Genomic DNA, 12651 nt, shown 5'->3' with positions numbered 1-12651 from the left:
GTTGCATTATACATCATTTTATTTTTCTGTTTTGAATTGCTAAGTGGGGTGACGCTCCTTCGCCTTGGCAGACGAGCCACCGCTGCTGTAAAACAAATCAATTAGCTAACTTTCCACATCTATAAACAAGTCTGAAGGATTCAACTTTACTCCCAACTCATGCTGGCCAACATTAATTATTGATTTACCTGCTGGACATTTATAATTTCCTCAAGTGGATGAAGGGGGTGCTTCAGAGCTCCACCACAACGTTGACATACTCCAACCAGTGGCATTAGCATGACATTTCAACTTCAACTAGAGCTGCATCGCCACCTGTTCAGCTGATAACTCATTCTGGCAGGCAGTTAGGGCCAGATGTATGACAGTTTTTGCATGCGCAAACGGGTTTGCAAACCCGTTTGTGCATGCAAAACCCTATAGGGGTATGTACCATACCAAAATAGAGAGTCGCAATTTATTTGAGACTCACTATTTTGGAATTGCGCGTCGCTATTAGGAAGGAGCGTTCCCTTCCTAATAGCAAGTGCAACCCCATGTACAAATGTTTTGAAACCATAATTGCGGTCGCAAAACACTCGCAAATTACCACCCTCTTCAAGAGGGTGGTAAAGGGGTAACCAAAGGGAAGGGGTGCCCTGCAAATGCAGGGAAAAAATTGTTAAGGGCAGGCAGTGGACCCAGGGCCCTTAAAAAATTAAACGAAAACGTTTCATTTTTTTCTTTTTTAAATGCATCCCGTTTTCCTTTAGGAAAACGGGCTGCATTAAAAAAAACTGCTTTATTTAAAATCAGACCTTAACATGGTGGTCTGCTGAGCCCAGTAGGCCACCATACCTGGGAGGGCCTGCCATTCCCAAAGGGGCCGTAAATTGTGGGAGGCTCATTAATATTTATGAGCCTCTCAATTTGCGAATCGATAACAGTGTGAAAAACACTTTTGTACATTGGAATTAGTGCCTCGCAAATTGCGAGTCGCAAAAATCTAGCAATGTGCGAGGCGCTATTTCCACGGTCGTACATCTGGCCCATAGTCACCATAAAACTTACCACAGTGCTTTATGTTGCCCTAATTTATATTTTTCAATAATAAATGCAATGTAGCCATGGATTCCTGATGATACTGGGTAAAAAGCCAGGATATAAACCAACAAACATACCTGTCACACCAGACAGGGAATTATAACTGAATGTGTACTTGGCAAACAAAGTAAGATCCGCATAGAGGAGCAGAGTAAACACAATCTGTATCCCTTCTGTTAATCCCTGTTAAATGAAACACTGTAGAGGCAGACTGACAAAATAATTTACAGACAAGAGGGGGCATAATATGGATAAAGCACACTATCCCACTCTGTGCTGCAGCACTCACTTAAATCTGTGCTCTGGGCATAGAGTGGGATTTGTGTCCTATTACAACAAATGCGTTGTATCCAGTGCAGGAGCAAACCTAAGCCTGCATTGGGAACAGTGCATTAGTGAAAGGCACACAGGCTGTTTGAAGCCGATTACCTACCTTTTACTACAGACTTTAACTCAACCTCACATTTCAAAGGGCAGTAGACATCCTACAGGTGGGTGCAGTGAGAGACTGCACATACCAGTAGTTGAAATGCCTGAAAGACCCTTGAGAACACCTTTCTCCTATTTCAAGGGTGCCCTCATGGGGTGCACTGCAAGTAAGCTTCCTCAATGGGGTGCAAAATCAGTGCACCTCCCAACAGCTCTTTAGCCTCTACGCCTACATATGTATTACAACACAAAAATGGAGGGAATGCTGAACATTGTTAAACGAATTTCGTTGCGCGCGCTGCATCGCATTTTGCGATGCAGTGCGCGCAACGAAATTTGTTTTATTTACGTAATTGTTTACTTACCTCCATTCATCCCTATTCTGGTGTTTGCTACCCCCCACCTTGCCCCTCCCCCACCCCGCCTCACTTCCACGGGGCCGCTACTGCCTATGCATAGATGGTAGCAAGGCACAATATGAATGTTTTCACTCAATCAGTGAATGCTTGTGAATGGAGGACACAGTAACAGTGCAGTGACAGTGGAGGTGAACTTCTAGTCAGTTTCAGGTACAAAGACAGCAAAGAGTTTGGGCAGACCCAAGGCGTTGCACTAGGGTTGATTAAAGCAGAAGCCCAGCCCTGAATTCCATCAGGTCTCGTTCGTTTGATTTCAAGATGGAAAAAACAGATTGAGTGAATATGCCCCAAATAGGTGTTTATCGATTCTATAAAACTCACTGAGTGCTGTGTGGTTTGAGGAATCAGTTATTTGAGGGTGGAACCATTTCCACTGTTGCATCATTCTGTGTACTGCATTATTCCTTTTAGAACTTTAGAAATAAACTGTTTCATTTCGATATGCCCTGGCAGAGCAGACGGATTGGATTGTTCCGTACAGCACATTCCTTGGCCATCCTCATCCTGTGCAGTATTTTTGGCGCCATGCAGCGCCAGTTGGAATAGTTCTTCAAAAGGCAAGTCTAAGGCTGCACCCTGGAGTGCTGGCAGGGAATATTCACGCTGGTAGACGTTGTGCTCGGTCAATCAACGCGGCAAGATAACGGGATTTCTTTTGCAAAGCTCTCTTCAGCTTCCCTGCCATCCTGCTTCTCTCTGGGAGGCCGCCATGTTAGCATCACACGGAAAATAGTGAACCTGCAGAGCACTGACAGAGAACTAGTAGTTGCATGAAAGATGGGAGGGCAGCTTGCTGATGGCCATACCTCGGCCTCTGAGACATGATGTGGTGAATATTAGTTTGCAAGAGAAAGTTTACCTTCCACTAGAACTTAGAAATTATGTGCTGATATCATTAAACTTGCCAATACTTTATCTCATTGAAACTCTAATCTGGTGAAAACTGATGTGACAAAACCAGCTCATCAACGAAAAAAACATTTTGATGAAAATCATTTCACATGGAAAGTTATGCTGTTGAAAAACTTATTTTTTGTCACGACAAAAAGCCAATTGTGGTTGTTTACTCGGCAATAGAAACCGTAAATAAAATACAAGAACCCAGATTTGTGGTACTCTGTTTTTCATTTCTACAATGACTGGCACGACAATGACAAATTACTGGGGAGCCAGAGCAGGAAAACCAGGAAGTACAAAGGTTAAGGCAGGACAGACAGGCGTGGACAGGCTTGGATAGGTCGATTTAAGGGGACATAAAAAGTAAATAGTAATACATTTGGAAAGAGGTTCAAATAGAGAGAGAGGTGGAAGAGAGAAAGGTAAAATGTGGAAATATGAAGGCAAATCCGAGTTTAAGCCATTTTATCGTTCAGGGGGCTGTTGGGTCTTCATTAATCTAAAGAAAACATTGGCTAAAGGCAAAAAAAATGTTGGGTCTAGAAAAAGAACAAATTACCATTGTCCCCCTTGGCACTGAAGGGAACTACTTTGTGTGTGGATGTGCTCATTGTGAAAGGTATGTATGCAATACCTCATAGTGAAGTCAGCCAATGGCTGAAGCAGGCTGTCATATTGCCCCTTGATGCAGGCTGGACACAACCACAGATAAATAGGTGAAGTTTGAACATCCCTTTCAGTAACTATGTCATAAACATAATTTTTGTTAAATCAAAAGGTCTTGGCTAGCACAGATCCACAAAAGCCAGTCGTTCTGCCATTGCGGAGTGAGGGAGGAGGAAGGGAGGGAAATAGGGAGGAAAGAGAGGGAGGGAGGGAGGAAGGAAGGTAATAAAGAAAGAAGGAAAGAAAGACAGAAGGAAAGAAAGAAAAAGAAAAAGGAAGAAGGCAAGAACGTATAAAAGAAGATGGAAAGAATGAAAGAAAGTAGGAAAGAAACATGAGAGACAGAAGGCAAGAGAGAAAGAAAGCAAGAAAGAAGAAAAGAAACAAAGAAGGAAACAAAGAAAGACAAAAGTGTTACAACAGCAGCAAATTAAACATAATAGAGGCTGTTTTGTCCCCTGGGTGAAGTTTATTAAAGAACCGTTGGTGAAACTGAGTCCAGAATACACGTTTTTAAGAATAGGTCACTTAGACAGTTTCAAATGGACAGAATCTGGTGTGCTGTGAAGGAGATAAACAAAGGACACCCCAATGGTATTTACAACAGCATTGGCACAAGGCAGGAACTGATAAAGCAGAAATGTGACCGCCACTCACTTCTGGTAGAAAGCTCCTGTTATCACACCAGACTCTAAACACCAAGGCAACACTAAAGCAATTAGAAAGTAAAAACAAAAACACAGGCACAGAAGGGAACTATGTTCTGTGCAAATCTTCTCATTGTGAGAGAGCAAAATTCAGTCACTTAAAGTAAAACTAAGCAGTGGCTTAAGAAAGGCTGACTCACTCCCCATGCTGCATGCTGGAGTGGACGGATGCAAAATGTGAATGATGCAATGACAGGCCAGTGGATAGAGAAAGTTGGCTGAAAGCACCTACAAGTATATTATACATATCATTTTAGGAAAATCAAAAGTTCTTGGATTACGCCAAACTTTAAGCAGGCAAAATGGCAAAAGGAAGAGTAATGAATGGGGGAGTTTAATATGGAGAGACATGGACAAATGACAAAGAGGCCATGACCAGGGTGGTCAGTGTGTTGGAAGGTGAGGGGATCAATAAACTGAGGAAATTTGGAACTTTGTGATGCAGCAAAAAATTCCCTTGATGAATCAATTTCATCCCGAAAGGCATCTATCAACCTGGACATTACCATGTACTTAGGAAATGGAGACGCAGATTTTTCTTTTTGTTGTTTTATGATTGTTTCAGACCTCATCAGTCAAACTATGCCATGCAAAGCATGGTAGGTGTACTGCCACTACTCACGAGTTCATGAAGACATTTGCAAAGAGGAGAGAGATTAATAATTGGAACTGGATTTGCCACGACACTCGGAACCACTACCACCCTTTATTGTTAATTACTGATGGCTATGCTACTGGTATGTTAAATGTACACTAGTGCTGTCCTGCATGAATTTTTGATAGCTATAAAGGCATCCTTCCAAGGACATTTTAGAGCCAGCTAGGAGCAGAGTTTCTGGTGTCATTATGGAATGTTGTGCGGGCAATCTCAAAGCTTGTTATGAGGCAACTGCTTAGAACTGGAAGGGAAAGAAGCAAGGGGCTGTTCCACCAAGAGATGTTTCTAGAAGAACCATTTTTCTTAAAAGAACCAAGGTAGTTCTCGATTTAAAGAAGTATATGGAGCCCCTGTCATGTGTAGTGTAAGAGGGGTCATTTCGTGGGTAGCATAAGGAGGTTATCAGGCTCCCGAATTCATGATCCGATTCAGTAGAGCCGTCCCTTGTACCAATATAACACTGAGGAGACAGGTTGGTCGTGTCACTTCTAAACTACTATTAAGGCATCAGAATCCTGGTTAAGCACAGTGACAGAAGATGTATCCAGAGAAGCTTATAAATACAGAAGCAGATACAACAGCTTTAAAGAGAGCAACTGTCTAGCAAATGGTTTCTCGCATAGACAGCTGGTAGAACTTAGCATTAATGAATAGTTTTGGGAAGAATCTTATTCAGTTTGAGTTAAAATCTGCATTGAAAGTCTTTTCAAAGTATCTTTCCTCATAATTACATTCCAAGCCTCCCTTGATTGCAAATGAATTCTACAAATGAGTGGTAAAGGGAAAGCCTTAATCCATAGATGTTAATAGTACAGGAGATCCCTGCACAATGCGTCTTCCAATTCTTGAAGTATCAGGAAGTTACTCCTTGAGTTGTAAAGGTGCTGCACCTTCCGCCTTGGTGACAGGTTGTGCTTGCTAATGAGTAAGCCTAAGGAAAGAGAAGATGCCTCAGACAGAAGAATACAGTGAGATATCTCAAAGTTCAGATCTTATAGTATTTTCAACCTAATGTCTTTCAAACATGTAGTACTGTAATGTTTACTTAAAAAAAGTGTGAATATCAATAGGAAAGGCAGGAGACCTAGTAGCAGAGGGCAGCTACATTACTCTGGGCCAAAATAAACTGGACTTTGTATACATTTGTGGCTCAATAATACTTCTGGAACCCTGGTCAACACATTGATAGAGTGGACCAAGGGTGTGACAACTTAATTAGGACATAAGACAGTTCTAATTCTTCCTGATCAGTCCTTCAAACTAAGTAACAGAAGTGTGTTAATATACAGCACTGTGTCTGAAAGGGTTGTATGGTAAAGTGCCACAATCAGAAAATATCCCGCTGGGTGTACATTTTTTAATATTACATTCAATGAGACGATATTTTCATAAACAATGTTCAGGGCATGATACTTATGTCTGGAAATGTTCTGACTATTATATTCTGTACCACACTGTTTGAAGTTACAACTGTCTAATGCCTTAATTGATTACCTGCTTCAGATGCTTGAGTAAGCAGAGAAGTAGGTAGTTTACCTTATGGCTTGTGCACAGCAGTGGTTGTTTTCATTTATAAGGATGCAAATATAAACCAACTGCAACTCATACAGAGCAAGTTCTTCATTAAATTTCAAAACCAAGATTCTAGCCAAAATTCTAATGGTTTAACTCATGTAGTGATAGATCAAGTAGTCGGTAAGAAGGATTCAGGAGTGATGCCCTTCATGCGCACTAGACAGAACCTCAGACATTTGTATGAGTGTAAGGAATATATATGTGGGATGATGTAGCCAAGCTCAATTCTGTCATTAGAAGCCGCCTAGGCCAAGAACTCAGTTTAATGGTCCTATATGCAGAGAGTTTTGGAGAAGATCGGCCTCTGCCCATATTATTTACTCTTAGATTAAACTTCTTTATACCGTAATGGTAATAATGTTGGTGAATAGGGTCCTGTGGACCTATTTGCCCCTTAGAGGGGTTAAGGGACAGGGCACAATCCGGGGCTAATTGAGAAAATAATGCTCAATTTGAACCCTGCTCTTGTTTTTTAATATGCCCATGGTACCCTGTCAATAAATGGTAATTCTTTTTGGGTATACATCAAGGCACTATTAAGATTATGTTTTTCAACTGGATCTCTGCGTTATCCAGGAAGATACCTTATATGAGAACTCCCATTACTGGTTGCGCCCACCCTGGTGCCACTATTTAGTGGGTGAGGCGTCTACTCGAAATATCTTTGGATATCCCAGGAGGACCTCTAAGCGGTTTTCGTCCCCTTTCTTGTAGAGATGCAGTCAGGTACTGCCTTGTACATTAGCACAAAGTCATGAACTGCATTGCTTTCATAATGGGGAGACAGTGCAGTATTCTCGGGTCCAGGGTGATATGGTTGCATCATCTCATGCAAGCATGAGGACGTAGATCTGGAATGCTGGGAGTTTTTTCAGGAAGGCCAACACAGATAACATTAAAGTAGTTAAGACTACAGAACACCACAGTGATATTGTATGAAGGGGTGCACTGAGATTGCGTGCAACCGCAAATGTGGAAAATGCAGTAGTTATTTCCACAATGATGCTACTAGTACTAAGCTTTCCAAGCCCCTAATTCCGTACTTTCGATTCTAGCAATTGTCAACTGAGTAGTTTCAGTGAATTTCATACAGTTCTTCTATACACCTGTTTAGGAAGCGAAGGTTAGCAAATACTCCAAACAGGCATAATTTAACTAAAGGCATTGCCATAAATTCAGAGTCATAAAAAACACCTATTGTAAGGTGGGGCCATAGTGTTTTAATCCCTCAGACCGTCTGATTCGCCTGCTGTTACCACTGTCTGTTACAGCATTGTTCTACTGAAACTAAACATATGCGCATACATTACTGCTTAGAAGAGACCTCAAACACTAAGCAACCTATTCCTCATAAGGTCCACAATAGTTTATTGGTCAGCTATCAGTAGCACACTCTGCTTCAACGTACAGGATCCTCTGACTCTATCGCACGCCGAACGTCAGAATGAAATGACCCAATCTTCACATAAAATGCCACAATCTGCTGATTTGGCTTTCCTGTGCCATTATGATCCATGAGTCATTGGGAAATTATTTCACTGCATCCTAGTCTTAGTCATTGGATATTATTAAGCACCACATATCACCCAAGGGTCTCAAAACAGTGAAGGGAAAGAAATACAACAATAGAAGGAGAGGGATCAGAAGAGCCAAGTTTTTAACCTCTTCCGAAACTGTTTGTGGAAGATGACCATATGAAGCTGCAATGGAAGCTTGTTCCAGAAAGCAGGGACAAGATGAGAAAAGGATCTATGGCCATTCCTGGCAGTACGAATCCTGAGGGGAGCGAGAAGATGTTTGGTTTGTGACCTAAGGGTCCTATTAAGTAAGTACCAGTTTAGTTTTTGGGCAGGGTAACTAGGCTTGTTTCCATACATGGTCTTATGTACCAGACAAATTATCTTAAAACTGATTCATTTCATGATGGGAAGCCAGTGTGGAGTTTGCAGACTAGGTGCCAGCGGGGACCGTGCTGGGAGATTTAGCACCAGTCTAGTGGAAGTGTTCTGTAAGACTTGGAGTCTGGTGAGAGGCTCGTCTTCATTGATGGAGGCCAACAGGGCATTTCCCTAGTCTAGCTGACTTAAAATTAGACCCTGGGCAAGCGGTTTCCTTGATTCAACTGGGATCCATTGAAAGATCTTATGTAGGCTTCACATTAGTCCATAGTAAGTGCCAGTTATATGGTTTACGTGAAATTTGATAGACAGCTTGTTCTTCTTCTTCACTCCAAGGTTACGTACCATTGGCTTAGGAAAAGTACACGGACCAAGACTCTGAGGCCCCCAGTCATTAGACCAGAATTCATGACCTTCCCGAAAAGGATGATCACTGTCTTGCTGGTGTTAAGTTGAAGGTGGCTGGTGTCAGGAGGATTGGGACCAAGAGTGATCAATAGTTGTGTGTCATCTGCATATGACACTGTGTCGCATTCATTAGATCTGATCACCTTGGCCAAAGGTGCCACATAGAGGTTAAAAAGCATGGGACCTAGAATGGATCCCTGGGGGATTACCTTATCTACCGACTGGCCATAAGAGGCCAGGGAACCCAGTTGTACCGTTGAAGTTTGGTCAGTTAGATAGTTCTTGAACCAGTCAAGGGCCGTTTCCCTGACTCCCATCTTCCACAGTCGATGCTTTAAATCCTGTGGGAGATGGTATCAAAAGCAGCCAAAAGGTCTAGAAGACAAGCATGGTTAACTGCCCGCTGTCCTGGGCAAGTCTTATATTATCGACTACCTCCACCAGCGAGGTTTCAGTGCTGTGGGCAACCCAAACCCTGATTGGGAGGGGTCCAACAATGTGTGGCTTTCTAGATAGGTTGTAAGTTGCTTGTTGACCAGGGACTGCAGAACCTTTCCAAAGTGAGGAAGAAGAGAAATGGGACGATTGTTGCTAGGTTGCTTGCGATTTGCCGAAAGCTATTTAAAAAATGGCTTGACCCTGGCTGCTTTCCATTTTATAGGGATTGTTGATTGGTTTAAGGACAAGTCAAAAAGGTCAACGAGACTCTTGAGAAGTGCGGGGCAATGGTGGACAGAATATGAGGTGGAACTGGGTCGACCGGGGAACTCGAGTTGACTTTGGAGAGGGCAGGGCTAACATCTTCTTGAGTGAGTATGATGAACTAGGCGGGTAGTAGTAGATATCTGATTACCGTCAGGTTCATTATAATGATTTTCGGTAGTATGATTGAGAAAGGAGTTATGAATAGTGTTGATCTTGTCCCCAAAGAAGGTGGATAACGGGTCCACCCACTCTTTTGAAGAGGTATCATCGGACTGACAGGAGGGAGGGTTGGTAAATTATTTTAGTATTTTATAAAGCTCCTAATTTTATTTAGCAGCCTTGTTGATTCTGTTACTAATATACGTTTTTTTGGCTAACTTGATATTATCTAGGTAATGTCTGTAGATGAGTTTGTATGCCTGTCTGTCCTCGGTGCTTTTGGTTTTCCGCCATTTGCTTTCCGCTTTCCTACTGGCTGGAGTTTAGGGATTCAATAAACCAAGATGACAGTTTGGACTTAAGCTTGACCCTTGACAAAGGTGCAGAGATGTTGAAGGCCTGGGTGATTGCCTTCTCAGGGGCTTCCACTGCATCTACATTATCGGTGCTTGTTAGGAGTGTGGGGCAGACGTAGGGTGAAAAGGTAGCTAAGCTGACTTTCCTCTAGGGCCGGCTCCATTTCTGTTCACTATTAGGATTGTTGTTAGTAGTAACTATTTGTAAAGAATATATCAACTGATGAAGTATGAAACATTGACCTTCTGACACTTAAAGCCTATACACTATCTTGTATTTTTTTAGTCAGAAATACTCATTTAAAAGAAACAATAAGATGTGCAATGTATTAGGAAACAAGGAAGCCCCATGACTATATTGGGGCAATGGGAGGCAGAATGACCCGTTCTGCCCTGTTGACATGTTCAGTTACGCAATATCTAAGGAACATCCAACAGTCTTGTGCGGCTTCCTGGCACCTTCAATCAGTGGTGTAGCATGGTTTGCCAGCGCCCAGGGTAAGGCAAGTATACTTCCACTTTTCTTTTCAAATTTTGCCACCCTATTGAAATTTCGCACTCCTAAGAATGCCCCTAAGAATTTTGTGCCTGGGGCAACCACCCCTGTGGCCTCACCCATGCTAATCTACTTCCTTCAATGGCCATACATGAGCCATCTAGTTTTCAGATAGCTAAGTACACCTGCTGGGATTGAAACATGTGACTTGCTGGGTGGATGACTACTTAGCCCCCAGGATATCCAACAGGTGTTTACCTTCCCTAGAGCCTACTAGTGAGAATCCAGGGTTAGGTCTCTCTGCTCTAAAAGGGTGAATAATTTCAGCTTCCCTATGGAACTCGTCAGAGGGCTGTATCTATAATTCATTCCATCTATACCAGCCTTTTCATTTTGCAGTTGATTTAAACTGTTGGTGGAAATAATTATTTGCATTTGCCATCCTTTCTTTGACACAATGGCGCAGTTGATTCCATATTTTACTTTGGCAATTGTTTTATTGCTGTTTATGATCCCACCTATGTATACTATGCATTGAATTGTTCTAACATGCAAGTATTGGTTCTAAATACATACATTATGCCAGGGACAAAACAATGCATGCAGCTATACGGTGAGCAATGTTGCTCTTGTCTCTTTGGGGTTGCTGTTTTCACCTGCTGTAATGCTCGTAGCATACATGCAATCACAAATGAAGGTTGTCCGTGGTTCGGAGTAGGGTAACTTACAAAAGGCCTCCACATCATGATGTACTTTGTGGACACCAGCAGCTCCTCCGCTAAGGCGGAGGAGCGTCACCCCACTTCTCTAAGAGCAGTGCAAATGAAAAATAAAATGATAATAACCGAACCTTATTATAATTTTATTCTTAGTCTGGCTGCAAGCTCCATGTTAGGGCGGGCAAAGCTGGGTTCCCATGACTCAAAGGGAGGAGGAGTGGCTGGTGCACCTTAAGTGCGCATGGCAGTTTGGCCAGCCCAAGATGGCTGGCTAAACCGCCATGCGCACTCTGCATGTTCCCCTGTATTTTACAGCCTGGCGGAAGAATATGCACAGCCTCGCAGTCCCCATCTGAGCGCCGCACTACTGCGCTCAGACGAATCACCACACTGCTGTAAGACAGCTTCGTGATTGGCTAGGGGAGTCTGGGTGTTTTCCGGGAGGCAGGAAACAGCGATGACGAGGAGAGGCAATGGCTGGCGAGATAAGTTCTTTTTTCTTTTTTTCCAACCTCTCCCATCATTGCAATGCCACCCCCCCCCCCCCCCCACCCACCCCCCCATCCCCAACCAGCCGATCCGGTTTGCTGAACAACTTTATCTGGATCATGCATCCATCACAGCACATCTAACAACCTTACTGTAGGCTAACATTCTCCTATTCACAAGGCCAGACTCCACCACAGTCATAACATCAACCGTTCAAGGATGAGATTTGCAAAGGAGCCCCATAAACACAAAAGTTAGCTCACCTCATGCCTTGAGTAGAACGCTTCTGGAAATTCTGCCAGAGCTGAGGAACGCCCAGCATGGCCTCCATCAACACTGCCACAAAGCCGAGTCCTTCCACAAAGATGGCAGAATCTATGAAGATGTAGGTGACCAATGTGCACGCAATGCTTACAAAGAGGCAGAACTGCAGATAATCCACAAATCGACTCCATTTCCAAAAGTATTGAAGATCAAAATCTGATAGAAAAAACATAAAATCAATTTCCAAGCCGATGAATATTGTAAGCCATTGATTTAAAACTTCAGCATTGCACTAAGCATAATTCAAGATAGGGTGAAATACCTAATTTCAGGTCATTACTGCCACCAGACCCACATTTTTCATACAAATCATTGTTTTCAGGTGTGTTTGTATATTATGTTTAATGAAAGCAAAACGAAGTGCTGAACTGGAAACAGCGTCCATACTGGCATGGGGGAATTTCATCTATATTAATTGATTTAAGCCTCATCGGCCGCCAACAATTCTTTTAAAAAAAATCATGCAATAAACAAAGAGGGATTAAATCTCCTTTAAACGGAAACCACACTATTTAAAAAATACTTCACTACATGAACATTTAAAAAAAAAAACATTTGTAGAAACTACAGCACATATGTTCATTAGGTGCCAAATTCGTAAAACAAACTCATTAAAAGATGGTATGTTATACTTTTGAATCACTGCACCTAAATACCATCTTA

At 42.4% G+C, this 12651-nt stretch overlaps 1 protein-coding gene across 1 annotated transcript in view; it reads right to left on the bottom strand.

The window, feature by feature from the left end:
* The window catches only part of LOC147677956 (solute carrier family 66 member 2-like), a 203824-nt gene that overhangs the window by 15246 nt on the left and 175927 nt on the right, over positions 1 to 12651 (bottom strand). The window contains exon 4 of the mRNA XM_086945835.1: positions 11928 to 12144. Within this exon, the coding sequence (XP_086801961.1) occupies positions 11928 to 12144 (217 nt within the window). The remainder of the gene's footprint in view (positions 1 to 11927; positions 12145 to 12651) is intronic.

Source organism: Lissotriton vulgaris, chromosome 12, assembly GCF_964263255.1.
Source record: "Lissotriton vulgaris chromosome 12, aLisVul1.2, whole genome shotgun sequence".
NCBI classification, from domain to species: Eukaryota; Metazoa; Chordata; class Amphibia; order Caudata; family Salamandridae; genus Lissotriton; species Lissotriton vulgaris.
Note: the sequence above shows the minus strand (reverse complement) of the source record. Positions and strands in the feature narration are given on the sequence as shown.